This window comes from Periplaneta americana, chromosome 14 (assembly GCF_040183065.1).
Source record: "Periplaneta americana isolate PAMFEO1 chromosome 14, P.americana_PAMFEO1_priV1, whole genome shotgun sequence".
In the NCBI taxonomy this organism is placed as follows: domain Eukaryota; kingdom Metazoa; phylum Arthropoda; class Insecta; order Blattodea; family Blattidae; genus Periplaneta; species Periplaneta americana.
In genome coordinates, this window is record NC_091130.1 from 106992914 (window position 1) to 107008361 (window position 15448).

A 15448-nucleotide genomic window follows, 5' to 3' on the forward strand; every position below is an offset into this window, starting at 1 on the left:
GTGGGTGGGGGTACTGTAGAATGAATGTCAACAAATACGCAAAGGAAAACGCTCTGTATTTGAAGGTTCTGACGAATAATTTGGTTTTCATACAAACCTATTTTCAAACTGTATTTGAAACTATTACACGGTTAGAAAAGTCAGAATAAGAGATGCCGGAAGCCCTCAAATTAATTTAGAAAATGATGCAGAGAATTAGAGACACCAAGTACACCGGTTACTGAACGTGTAAAACAGAAGTGGAAATCAATATTATGTAAAAATAATGGATATGGGACATTGTGTAACATAAACAGCAAATTAGTGGACATAGAGTCACCCGAGAATAAAGGACTGTCTCTTAGAGACTGCAATGATGTTAGGTTTTTTCGTTTTGCTACTATCACGTCATGCGATGTAGAGCGCAGCTTTCTACAGTACAAACTTTGGCAGATAAACGAAAAAGATTTACGTTTGAGACACTGAGAATGTATCTTGTGGTAGGTACATTGCAATTCGGTACTGTACCTGCACTTCCTAAAGACGACCAATAGGATAAATGAAAAAATTAAAATTGCTACATGCTTATATCCACCATTAACACTGTGTATAATTAAACACAAATGCTTATAAAAACAGGAGAATAAATGCTTTTTACATTCTTTTGACATTGTCATTGTGTAATGTATATTTACTTTCAGAATGTACATATGTGCGTTTCCCCATACTACCGTACTCTATTCTAAATAGCAACGTTGTTACCTCAACACATCTCCATCTACCTGCAGCAAGTCAACAACCTATAGTGCATGCACAGTAAACTTATTGTATCGAGTCCAAAGTCTCGAAGCCTGGTAATAACGTTGGCTGGTGCCGAGACTGTCTGGAAAGTAAACAACGGTCGACCATTAAACAAAAATGAAACGTAAAAAATAAGGTTTATTATTTATCTAATTCTTCCTTACAATAATTTATTTCTCTATACAGAAAACCTTCTCTAACAGACATCTCAGAATAGCGGACACTTATAAATAACGTAAATTGCGTAAAATGGAGATTTTAATTCTTAATAAACGACATTCTCAATGACAGACGCGGACTTTGAAAATTATATCGCCATCGCCAATTGAAACTTTCGACAGCCTTAAAAGAAATTCTTGCATTTCTGGAATTCAGACCAATAACGGACACAATTTTTTATTATTGCGCATTGTTGCGTGTTGGTAATCTAACGTATGTAGGCATAACTGTTAGAGTCGTGCATAACCGGTTACGAAAAATAGAAATTATATGCATCTTGAGCCTTGCGTACACTACTTTTAACACTTTATTACAGAATATTGATAAATGGGCAACTTACTAGTTTTATATATTTAAGCACGTGGGCTTACAGCTGTTTCGGTATGTACACCATCGTCAGAGCCTACTGGATCATAGAGTCATCTTGATATCGCTGCCTGTTGTAAGGATGTGTTTGTGTGTTGTAATGAGGAGTCAAATAGTGAGTGCGTTCTGAAATTGATCTGTGTGTTGAGAATTTGACGATGGTGTACATACCGAAATAACACTAGTAAGTTTCCCATTTATCAATATTCACAAATTATATCTTGTTATTGAACTCCTGGCGCTGTAGTCTGTATGCAAAGCTCTTCCGGAGTGTTTCAGGTTCGGTTTAACGAATATTCGAGTTGTTTCTCACTCTTTGTGGGTGGACGGCAAAGGTAGACCACATTGAACCATGCAGGAGTTCCAAGAGCCCTTGCAAGGACGCGATTATTATCGTATAGGCCTACTATTTAATTGATAATTTTTCTTCACTCACTACAATCAATCAATCAATCAATCAATCATCCATCGATCTCTCCATCTATCCATAGACTCATTGATTCATTCATCCATGGATTAATTGAGTGATTGATTAATTAGCTGATTCAGTGATTCACTAATTGATTCTGTCATATATTAATTGATTCATTCATTGATTCACTAAACCATGCAGGGGCTCCAAGAGCCCTTGCAAGGACGTGATTGTCATCGTGTAGGTCTACTATTTAATTGATAATTCTTCACTCACTACAATCAATCAATCATCCATCGATCCCTCCATCCATCCATTGACTTATTGATGCATTCATCCATGGATTAATTGATTGATTCATTAGCTGATTCAGTGATTCACTGATTGATTCAGTCATTCATTAATTGATTCATTCGTTGATTCACTGATTGATTGATTGATTGATTCATTCATTCATTCATTCATTCATGCATTCATATATTATTAAAGTTGGTATCGTCAAGAGCAATACATATCTTCTTAAAAATGGTTTATTAACGAAATAATGCATATGCTTAGAGTAATTAAAAGGTATTAGGCTAACAACTACTCTGAGTGATGAATTTAGGTTGTTTTATTCAAATGATGATGCAAAGGAAGTCATCGTGTTGGTGTATTACTGGGATAATGGAGGCAGGTAAAGAAGAACAGCGAGGTGTAGCGCGATTTTTTAATTTCTGAAGTAGAAGGACAAGAAATTCATCGTCTCGTATCTGCTGTTTATGGCGAACATAGCATGTCATGTTGCAAGACGATGCTCGCCCAGGACAGGCTCAGCGTTCTATCACTTCTGCTGTTATTGCTGAGGTTTATGGTCTTATACGGGGAAATCGGCGGATCACCGTGGAAGAACTTCGTCGTTTGGTGGGAATAAGTCATGGTTCCGTACACGTCATCGCGACGAAGCACTTGCAATACCGAAAATTCTACGCGCAATGGGTTCCACATCAGTAGACGGAGGAACAAAAACAAACAGAATGGCTGCTTGACTTGGTCACTTGCAGCGATATTGCGAGGAAGAGTATGCATTTCTGTCCAGCATTGTCACTGTGGACGAATCGTGCTGTCACCATTTTGAACCGGAGAGCACATGGCAGAGCCAACAATGGAAACACATGGATTATCTCCCACCGAAAAGTCCCAAGCAATACACACAAGTTCCGGTAAAGTTATGGTGACGTTCTTCTTCGTTTCTAGGGGCCTTCTGCTTGTTGAATTTCTCGAGCATTGGGCACAATCAATGCACAGCGTTATGAAGAAACTTTACAGAAACTGAGACGCGCCATTAAGTCAGAACGCCCTGGAATGCTATCGAACGGCGTTATTATTCTTCTTCATGATAATGCCCGCACATATACTGCCAACTCCGTGAGGAATACGATTCAGAGATTTGGTTGGGAAGCGCTTCAACACCCCCCTTACAGCCCAGATCTCTATCCATGCGATTTTAACATTTCTGAAGTGTTGAAGAAAGACAATTGTGGACTTCGTTTGCATCGGACGAAGACGTGTGTGACTGGGTAAAGAACTGGTTCTGTAGACAGCCCACTAGCGTTTTAAAGAATGGGATTGATCGTCTTGTCTCGCAGTGAGATAAATGTATAAACTGTTTTGGAGATTATTTTTTAGGTAATAAATGTTCTATAATACTTATTGGCATATGACTCGTTTTCATTTGACTGATCCTCATATTATCTATGTACCTAAGCAGAGTTGTAACAACGTTAACATCAAACCAACCAAACAGTTTATTACGTATGTGTTAATACCTATTGATTAATACCTTCGTATATTTATGTATCTAAGCAGGGTTGTAACAATATCAACGTCAAACCAACCAACCAGTTTATTACGTACTTGTTAATACCCATTGAATCATATCTTCATATACAGGGTGTTACAAAAGTATCCAATATTTTAGGAGGTGATAGTATGCATAAAAACAAGAAAAAATGTCTAATAAACGTACAACACATACTTTCTGAGATCTGAACACTTGTTCATAGGAGGTGCTCAATGTGACGTCCATTTATGGCAATGCATTTCTCTGCCCTAAAATACAACAGGCTACCAGATAATCATACCGTGGTTGACACCCCTGACATGGAATACTGATACGTCGCAAGGAATACTGAAAACAAAAGTTTGGTTGCGGATATGAGCGGATTTCAGCAGAGATGGTCTTGTGATTTTTCGTAATCAGCATGTGTGGGCTAATGAAAATTCCCATGCAGTTGAAGAAACAAGGCATCAGCACCTATTCTCAATCAACGTATGGGCAGGCGTTCTTGGCGATAGATCAAGGGCCATACGTGCTACCACAGAGATTAACTGGGACTCGTTATCAGGACTTTCTTATTAAGTATTGCCTACCTTGCTGCATTATGTGCCATATCAGCAGAGACTACAGATGTGGTTCATGCATGACGGCACACCAGTACATTTTTTCCGCAGTGAGCGTGAACACCTGACGCTGACATTTCAGGACCGCTGGATTGATTGGGGAGGTCCCACACCTTGGCCTGCTCGTTCCCCAAACTTAAGTCCCCTAGACTTTTGGTTATCAAGAACAACCACGTCAATTTCAAAGAATGCGTGATTCCTTACGCCGAAAGTCAGAGGAATGCACTGCCATGAATGGATGTCACATTGAGCACCTCCTATGAATAAGTGTTCAGATCTCAGAAAGTATGTGTTGTAGGACCCATGTTTATTAGGCATTATTTTCTTGTTTTGATGCATACTAGCACCTCCTAAAATATTGGATACTTTTTTAACACTCTATATTGTACTTATGTATCCAATCTGGATTGTAACAACATTAACATCGAACTAACAAACCAGCTTATTCCGTACTTAAGACTCAATTAACCATATCCTCAAATCTGTCGGTATCTATGCAGGGCTGGAACGATGTTGGTTTCCACGGCTCAGATCAAATTCCGACTCCCAACATCGATGCTCTGGCTTATAATGGAATCATCTTAAATCGCCACTACACTTTACCAACCTGTACTCCTTCAAGAGCAGCACTGATGACAGGGAAATATCCCATCAGGACAGGTAACTAGGACACTACCTTGGTTTAATAATATTAACTCGTCTAGAAGTTATTTCTATGATGATTCAAAGAGCAGGTACATTTCAAAATACGTAGGTCTATACATTTTTATTTCATTAACATTTAATATTCTGGTTTTGGTTTATTGACTAACTGATCTGTTGACAGACTGGTTGATTGACGAGTAGTTAATTGACTTGTTGATCCAATTAAGAGTACTAAATGATCATTTGCTTTATTATTTGTTTGATTATTACGTTACTTACAGGTTTCATATACTATTTTCGTTCGTGTTTTGTGTTTCTTGACCGTTTGATTGATTGGCTGATAGGTTGATGGATTGTCATCGTTTTATTAATTCTACTGATTAATTTTACTGTTACAGTTTCACTAATTTACTAACTTATTTTTATTGTTTTACTAATTCACTAATTGATTGTTATCGTTATACTAATTTATTATTTGATTGTTATCATTTTACTAATTTACTCATTGATTGTTATCGTTTTACTACTTTTGTGATCCATTGTTGTTGGTCTATTAATTTTAAATTTACTGATTCATTGTTATCATTTTACTAATTTACTGCTTGATTGTTCTTTTACTAATTTACTGTCTGATTATTATCGTCTCACTAATTTTACTGATTAATTACTACCGTTTCACTAATTTACTAATTTAGTATTATTATTTTACTAATTTCCTGATTCACTGTTATCGTTTTACTAATCTACTGATTCATTGTTATCTTCTTACTAACTGATTCATTGTAACCGTTTCACTAATTTGCTGATTCATTGTTGCCGTTTTACTAATTTACTGATTGTTGTTGTTTTACTAATATACTGATTGATTGTTATCATTTTACTAGGTTCTTGATTAATTTTTATTGTTTTAATATTTTACTCATCGATTGCTACAGTTTTACCAATTTACTAATTGATTGTTATCTTTTACTAATTTACGGGTTGATTATATTACAGTTTCCTTGAATATTTTATTCATTGCTACAATTTTAATACTTTACTGGTTGAATTTTACCTTTTTTCACTAATTTATTGATTCATTGCTACCGCTTTACTAATTCACTGATTGATTGTTACCGTTTTACTAAATATTTTAATCATTTTTACCGTTTACTATTTCTCTGATTGATTTTGATTGTTTCACTAATTATTTACCGATAGACTTTTACCGTTTCACTAATTTACTGATTGATGTTACATTTCATTGAATGTTTTTTACAGTTTCATTAATTTACTGATTCATTGTTACCGTTTCACTAATTTACTGATTGATTGTTACTGATTGTTACTGTTTCACTAATTTACAGATTGATTGTTACTGTTTCACTAATTTACTAATTGACTGTTACTGTTTCACTAATTTACTGATTTATTGTTACCGTTTCACTAATTTATCGATTGATTTTTACCGTTTCACTAATTTACTGTTTGATTGTTACCGCTTCACTAATTTAGTGATTTGATTGTTACTGTTTCACTAATTTACTGATTTATTCTTACTTCTTCATTAATTTATCGATTTATTGTTACTGCTTCACTAATTTATCGATTAATTTTTACAGTTTCGCTAATTCACTGATTGATTGTTACCATTTCATTAATTTACTGATTGACTGTTACCGTTTCACTGATTGATTTTTATCGGTTCACTAATTTACTGATTCACTGTTATCGTTTCACTAATTTATTGATTGATTGTTACCGTTTCGATAATTTTTTTATTGATTCTTAATATTTCACTAATATACTGTAGGGAAGCGTGTTCTTCAAGTTGTTTTCTTCTCGAAGTAATAATTATTGAGTTCCATTTTGGATATTTACAAGTGAAGTCACTAGCATGTATGTAGTTTCTTAACATTCCGTGAACCAAATCTAGATCTCTGTCGAGGAGTTTCAAATTTGGAAAATAATAGATAACTGATTTATTATGCATGTCTTCTTGTACTTCTTCTTGTTTCAAGAACAGCGAATATAATGGATTACCGAAGCTATTAAAGCAGCGAAACAAAGTAATATTTTAATCACATAATATGAACATAAAGCATATAACCTATTTGCACAACCGACTTAAAAGGTCATTAGAAGCTGCCATCTAGAGGCAATTTTTTCCTGTTCACGTTATATGTTTGACCACTGAATGAGCAGGCTGCATAAGCAGCCATCGGATGCGTTCGAGCAAGCGGTTGTCTTATACACCGAAAACTAAGATATTTACTGATTGATTGTCACATTGGCTAATTTACTGATTGGATGTTACCGTCTGACTAATTTACTAATTGACTGTTATCATTTCACTATTTTACTGTTAATAGACAACTTATGCCTAATTTAATGAATAATTCTTGTCTAATCTCTCGTATGGTAACTACATGATAAAATTCATTACGACTATATATTTATCTTCACAGGTAAATTAAAATAAATAAAAACCTATTATGCGTTTTGTAATTAAGTGCATGGTGTTAATGATTCACTAATTTACTCATTATTTTAGTAATTCATTAATTTACTGATTAATTCTTATTGTATTACTACATAATTTATTGACTTATTGCTACTGTTACACCAAATTACTGATTGATTGTTCCATTTCTTTAGTAGTTTTTCATAGAATTCCACATCGTTTCACTGATTTTATTATCGAATCACTGATTGGTGGGATGAGCGAGTACTTTATTGATTTTATTTATGTATAAGTCATTTTTATTCACTACTCATTTACTCACTAATTAAATGAGGAATGTGTATGATTCTGCTTGCTCAGGTATGCACGGAAGACCTCTGAAATGTGGGGAGCCTCGAGGACTGCCGCTGAGTGAAATCACTCTGCCTCAGAGATTGAAAACCCTTGATTATGTTAACAGGCTTGTTGGGAAATGGCATCTTGGCTACCATAAATCCGAGTACACTCCTACAAAAAGGGGCTTTGATTCGCATTTCGGATACTGGAATGGATATATTGGGTATTTCGACTACATTGTGGACCAGGAGGTTTGTACGAGTATTGAATGCGTTCTCAGTTCTAAGAATGCAGAAAAAATTGTCTAACGCCGAACATATTGACGTGTAGCCACTTACGCCTCTTCCTACTTTTTAGCGGTTATAAGAAAGAATCCTCTTCTGATGTTGGGGCACCCATTATGTCAGATTGTGTTAACCCCGTATGATAGATAGATGACGTATGAGTATGGAAGTGGACAGGATGGATGAAGCTGTTGGTGATGACAGCGAAATGAGCTCTGTGTCCGGCGCCGGAAGTTATTCAGCATTAAAATGGGAAAGGGGACCCCCCTACAAAAAAAATCAATCAGGCAAATTGTTCCAACTAGAATTAAATCACTAGTCCGCTACATTCGCAGGTAAATACGTTGACCATTACTCCAAAGCTGTGAACATCTAAAAAAATACACAGTATATCTAATTCTATTATTGGAAATTTTATCTGCGCTAAACGCTGGAGGAATAGTGAAAATTTCTTCTGTCTTCGGGTCCGAAACATTTCTAAATTTCCCACTCTTTTCTTACTACACTGCGTATTCAAAACTACTTCACTATCAGTGAACTGTTGATATGCAAACAAATAGCATTCTTAATAGATGAAGAGTTCACTGCAAGACTTGTCGAAAATGAACCAAGACTGTCAATGCATAGCTTAAGATATATAGAATGTACATACAAAGTTATATGGCATTAACACTGATAGTCATTGTCCAGTAATGATCGGAAAATCACAGTTAAGATTTGAGCGCTAAGCATTTCAAACTTTCAATTGCTTCTCCTGCATCCATCATTCTTGCAGTGGACTCTTCAGATATAACAATAATATTGGGTTGGTGCATAAGTTCGTAGCGTTTTTGTTTCGCGTGTTGTACTCGGTTGCCATGGATTTACTTATCGATTGCCATTTTTTATTTGAAGTTCAATTGTTGTGCTTGAGTTTGCATTTGAATCGTCCATTTCCGATACCTGTTAAGTCCTTCCAAAAAATTTTACAGAAATAAGGAAAAACTGTTGGCCTTCTGCCAACGCTTAATAAGACATCCTAAATTTGTGTGACCTAGTGGACCATAGGACAGGTATTTCGCTTGAAGGCTCCGTTCTACGTGTGATTTACAATTTGCACGTATTGTTGAATGTACTTGACAATTGAGATCTTTCATGGCGTCAACATTTCATCGATGTTCCAGAAGAAAGCAACCTGCGGTTCTCCTCATGAATCTCACCTTCGCCGCCGTCAAACGTTTCTCATTCTAGGTCGAAAAAAACCTAATTTCAGTTTTTTAAAACCTAAAAATCCGCGGCTTGCTGATTATACGAGTAAATAGCCAGTCATTAATAAGAGAGACACATTTTTAAAATAGAATTATTGTAAACTTACAGGCCTATATAGAGTGTATCACGAGGTTTTCCCCCGGTTTATGAAGGTGATTCCTGATGTTATTTGGGACAAAAAATGTAAATACAGTAATGGGGTGACATTCATAATTAAGGAGTTACAACAGATTTTCGAAACACGCCATGGTGTACGTAGCGCTAGACATTTTTGCGCAGGAATAACGATGTGTGGGGGAGGGGGGATGACTGTAACGATCAAACAGTAAGCAGTAGATAAGCGAAGCGAGTGGTACTTTCCCATAACAAGCACGTTGTTGATACTGCAGTGCTGTTTACATGTGAAGTTACGAAATGCTACTCGCGCGGTTTACACCCGTGCGAATCTTTGCCTTCAGATGCAGGGAGGAAATTTTGAACATTTGCTTTAAATCCACTCTACATTCAAGAGACTGGTACAAAATGAAACACTTGTTTGTATTCTAACTATGATTTACATTTTTGTCAGTGACATCCTCAAATAAAAAGTTTTTTTCTGCTTTTTTTTCCAAATTGTCGTACACATATCTGTTTCATTACGAGGAGCCACCTATTCATTTCTCAGAAAATTTTACTGTAATGTCTGTCTTAAGTTATGTTATGTTTTGTGCTCAAAGCATTCAGCAAACTGTAAATAATATGTAGGCTATTTATTGCAGAACTTCGTTGGATATGATCTCCACCGCAATATGAATACATCGTGGACCGAAAAGGGTCGATATGCTACAGATGTGTTCACTCAAGAAGCTGTTAATCTCATACTGTCACACAACACAAGTAGGCCGTTATTTCTTAAATTGTCTCACCTCGCAGTACACAGCGGCAGAGACACCATGCTGCTGGAAGTTCCAAACCTCGAAGAGGCGCTTCGAAAGTTCGACTACATTCCAGACACACAGAGAAGGATTTTCGCAGGTAGGTATAGGGCAGGTCTCACGTCGCTTTCTATTAATTGAGTTTTCTTTTCACTGTATAATTTTCTACAGGGACATCATTTTTTTTTACTAACAGTTTTATTATTAACCTGGCTATACCTTTGGATTAAGGGTTGAAAACAGAAAACACCGTTTGCTATTTCCTTCCCGAATGGAGTTCGATGATACTGACGTAAAATACAAACAAATCACTTTACTAGGTATAGGAGGGAAGAAAAGTAGTTCATCCATTTACGTAAACTAGGAAATCTCGCAATTTTGAGTTTGATAATTTTCATTAGGTTTTTGTTTAATCAAAATACAGTACAGTATTAACAATGAGTGTTTTTACTCACGAACTGAGCTGTCCATGCGAACGTATTCATTATACTGTGTACAGCACATTAGCGTACTTTTGAAAATGGCGGCCGTTCATTTTGATACAGGCTTAATTACCAGTTTCGTCCTTCGAACTAAAATTCTGTACCTACTCTATAAAAGAGTACCTTACGTACTGTAAATTCAATCTTCACTTCTACCCGATCCGAAAAGATAAAATTACTCAGACATGCTATCTACTGTTCGTCCAAGTGGTTATGTCGCAGGTTCGTAGAAAGAGGGGAAATCACGTGACGGTTAATTACTTAACGAGGTCCTTTTATTTATTTTAAACAGTTGTATAATATTACAACAGAAATTCATGTTTTCAGAAAAGAGCTAAGACAGCCCAGCGACTAGCTTTACAGAGGGGCGAGTAGAAGCAGGTGGGAGAAATCGGGATGCGACGTAGGCAAACGGACGACAGTACCTGTGCGAAAATATGATTCAATATTGAAAGCTGTTTCGTCACTGGAAAATGCGAACATATTTCTGAAACATACTATACTCACTAACTCAGTACTGTTTACTATATGCGACCTTGGTTCTGTTGGAGGACAGCTGGAACTTCATTAGTAGAAGGGATCGGAGTAAAGTACATACAAAAACTCAGGTACAATAAAAATTAAAGTAAAAATAAAATGATGTCCCTGTATATCATTTTCTTTCATTTATTTTCCTCTAGCTTACCCCTGCAGTGGCTGAGTGGTCAGAACTTGACCCTGTCACGCAGGTGGTTCGGGTTCGAGCCACGGTCAAACCTGACATTTAGTGACATTTGTAGCGGACAAGGTTGCAGTTCGTGTTTTTCTCGGGGTTCTCCCGTTTCCCCATATTAGACATCTACATCATTCCGTCAACACTTCTTCATTCCGCCATCATTCCATAGCATTCCCCGAACGATGATTGGCGACGCACGGAGGGAGCTGCCCTAGGGACGAGTGGGGCTGCCTGCTCGAAACCTGGGTACGCAGCGAACCTTAGTGTAGTCAACTGGTGTAAGTTTTGGAATGCGGCGAACTTGTGGGTTAGCGCAATAGATATTGAGAAGGTGCTGGGTCGTAGTGCCCCCGCCCGAAAATTCCATTCCATTCCATTCCATTCCGTTCCCCTTGCTTTTAAGGTTCTTTCCTCCCTTCGTTTCTTTCTCCTTAATATTATATTATGTACTATATACATTATATACTATATTATTATTATTATTATTATTATTATTATTATTATTATTATTATTATTATTATATGTCTCAGTGAAACATACAGCAGAGTCCGTATAGATCAGTTTCTATCTGATGCTTTTCCAATTCACTGCGGGCTAAAGCAGGGAGATGCACTATCACCTTTACTTTTTAACTTCGCTCTAGAATATGCCATTAGGAAAGTTCAGGATAACAGGCAGGGTTTGGAATTGAACGGGTTACATCAGCTTCTTGTCTATGCAGATGACGTGAATATGTTAGGAGAAAATACGCAAACGATTAGGGAAAACACGGACATTTTACTTGAAGCAAGTAAAGCGATCGGTTTGGAAGTAAATCCCGAAAAGACAAAGTATATGATTATGTCTCGTGACCAGAATATTGTACGAAATGGAAATATAAAAATTGGAGATTTATCCTTCGAAGAGGTGGAAAAATTAAAATATCTTGGAGCAACAGTAACAAATATAAATGACACTCGGGAGGAAATTAAACGCAGAATAAATATGGGAAATGCGTGTTATTATTCAGTTGAGAAGCTCTTATCATCCAGTCTGCTATCCAAAAATCTGAAAGTTAGAATTTATAAAACAGTTATATTACCGGTTGTTCTGTATGGTTATGAAACTTGGACTCTCACTCTGAGAGAGGAACATAGGTTAAGGGTGTTTGAGAATAAGGTGCTTAGGAAAATATTTGGGGCTAAGCGGGATGAAGTTACAGGAGAATGGAGAAAGTTACAGAACTGCACGCATTGTATTCTTCACCTGACATAATTAGGAACTTAAAATCCAGACGTTTGAGATGGGCAGGGCATGTAGCACGTATGGGCGAATCCAGAAATGCATATAGAGTGTTAGTTGGGAGGCCGGAGGGAAAAAGAACTTTGGGGAGGCCGAGACGTAGATGGGAAGATAATATTAAAATTGATTTGAAGGGAGTGGGAGATGATGATAGAGACTGGATTAATCTTGCACAGGATAGGGACCGATGACCGGCTTATGTGAGGGCGGCAATGAACCTTCGGGTTCCTTAAAAGCCATTTGTAAGTAAGTATTATTATTATTATTATTATTATTATTATTATTATTATTATTATTATTATTATTATTATAGTATTAACAATAACAATGTCTTGCTTATTTACCACATCTCATCTTTATGTTGGGATAGGTTTTCTAAATGATTCAATAATTTGTGAAATAGTATATTTTCCTCCTGGACCTCTCGCACATTATGTTGATAATTAGTAAATTAATGTGATCTAATATTAAAATGTATTTTGTCTCACAATATGGAATTCATTGCCTTGACTAAAGAGTTTACGATTCACGAGACCTAACCTAAAAATATATTTTGTTTGATTACGAGAAATGATTAGTACGAATTCCGAAAATGTATACCCTACTTAAATACATACTCCATGCTATTTTCACTCTTTAACATTTTAATAAAAATCGGAACAATATGAAATCTATTTCTGTCCATTAGTCACGTGCATGTTTCACACCAAGTAGGTCTATAAGCATAGGCGCCGACTTCGGGGTGCTTTGCATTTTGAGCACCTCCAAAATAATTATTGGAGTGCCGAGCACACCCAATATTATTTATATACAGACTTCCCTGTCCCCATAACTATCCAAACTAATGATACAAAGAGATAGTCTGTGATACGAGCTAAGACATCACTAAATTCAGTAATGAACAATTACGATGAGTTGATTGCATTTGTGACTTCAATATCACAAAGTGACGATCAGCTGATGGTACAAAAGGAAACAGATTTTAGTACAGTTACAGTCGTTTAATTTTTTTAAACACCTAAGCTTATTTGCTTTGCAAAACTGAACCTTGTTTTTCAAGAAAGCTGTGTGTGTTCTACAACGCCTGCGTTCCACAATGCAATATTCCTTATGTGATAGATTTCCACAGTTCTGGAGTGAAGTAACATGTAAATCAACAACAACGGCAATGCCCGAGCCACAACTCCCACGTCACCTCGACGTTTGGACACTGGATTCATGCCAAATGTCTATTCAACTCCTGAAGATTAATATCTTAAAGAGTTTTACGACGTTGTTGATAATACTGTTTGGATGATCGCACTGACACTTTTACTGCAAACTTTCTAAGATTGAGAATTTTTTTAATGGTGATTTGAATGACGGTGATAGGAACTGGAAGAATTCTCTCATTTTATGGAGATTACTTCGACAAGGAGAGACTACTTTTGCACAGGGAGATGTTATTAGATATTGCAAGATCAAAACTGCACCACATCACAGATTTTCAGATTGTTTTAGATCTCCTTCGGAGAGAAACTTTCCTTCGTGACATGCTACCATAACTTGTTAAGTTCATGAGACTAGTTCTTACAATACCAGTGTCTACCTCTACTGCTGAACGATCATTCTCCTCTTTCCGCAGACTTAAATCCTACAATATTTCCACCATAGGTCAACAGCGAATGAATCATTCATTCTCACAGAAAAGAAGCTCTACATTTAGATTTGGATGAAATAGCAAATGATTTCATTACTAGAAATGAAATTCGCAGGCAGACATTTGCTATGAAAATGTAATTCGCAAAAGGGCCACCCTTCTGTGGTACAAGTTAAGATTTTATTAATCCTCATTACAAATGGTAGTGTTGTTAATAATAATGAAATAATTATCGATTAAACAAACATCAACAGTGTGTTTATGTTTACCAATTAATGTCATTTGTTGTAATGAAGAAGGATTTTCAACAGTTTCAACATAAATTATATTAAACTTTAATGTGGTTTTCCTTTTCTGAGTGAGCACCCCCAATAAATTTTACAAGTCGGCGCCTATGTCCATAAGTTATAACTTATTTAATTACGCTTACGTGAATATAGTGTTGAATTGGAATCCCAATGCAACACAACTGAATTATTATTGCTATTAATATTAATACTGGTATTACTAATTAATTATTATTAATTACGTTCAAATTTAAAGAGCTTAGTTACTTCAATTTCATCAGTTTTCTTTACTGCAAACCAAAATTATTGCTGCCAACATAGCAGTTAGAAAGTAACTGCGAGTTGTATCTGTCAGTATTCCAAATTCGAAAGAAAATTCAGCTTGACACCTGGAAAATCTTATAATCCACTAGCATATTATGCAATAATAGGGGGGAAATGATTAGGTTTCACCCTTAGGGTTTTAAGTAAGCTGATCCGGACTATAGTTGAAGCCAATAAACGAACGTCTCCACCAAGTAAGTTACACAATTTGCCACCGCGCATCATCTCTACACTGTCGTACTGTATTATTATTCTCGTTGTTGTTGGTTTTATTATTATTATTATTATTATTATTATTATTATTATTATTATTATTATTATTATTATTATTATTATTTTCTCCTGGAAAGCGTTTTTTGCACGTTAACTATGTAATTTGACTCGTCAGTTTATTCTGCCTAGTGCAAAAAGTCATGAAGGAATTCGTCCGATTTAATTTGCACTATACCGCTAATAAAATGATTATATTTCATTTGCATCATTCCCAGCTAACTTGACTCCTATACAGGATGTAAACTAGTGTCGTGAATTTTCGAACATGAGAGGGGATATCAAGATACTACAAACTTCGCCCTATTCTATAGGCATCCCAACAGTACGTGGAAGTGAAGCATGTAAACTAAAATAACC

At 36.1% G+C, this 15448-nt stretch overlaps 2 protein-coding genes across 2 annotated transcripts in view; one reads left to right on the forward strand and one right to left on the reverse strand.

Moving 5' to 3' along the window:
• Positions 1 to 15448, reverse strand: part of Fcp3C (Follicle cell protein 3C) — a 119877-nt gene that overhangs the window by 85079 nt on the left and 19350 nt on the right. The window lies entirely within an intron of this gene.
• Positions 1 to 15448, forward strand: part of LOC138713618 (arylsulfatase B-like) — a 34216-nt gene that overhangs the window by 2182 nt on the left and 16586 nt on the right. The window contains exons 2-4 of the mRNA XM_069845851.1: positions 4720 to 4879; positions 7668 to 7894; positions 9934 to 10189. Of these exons, the coding sequence (XP_069701952.1) occupies positions 4720 to 4879; positions 7668 to 7894; positions 9934 to 10189 (643 nt within the window). The remainder of the gene's footprint in view (positions 1 to 4719; positions 4880 to 7667; positions 7895 to 9933; positions 10190 to 15448) is intronic.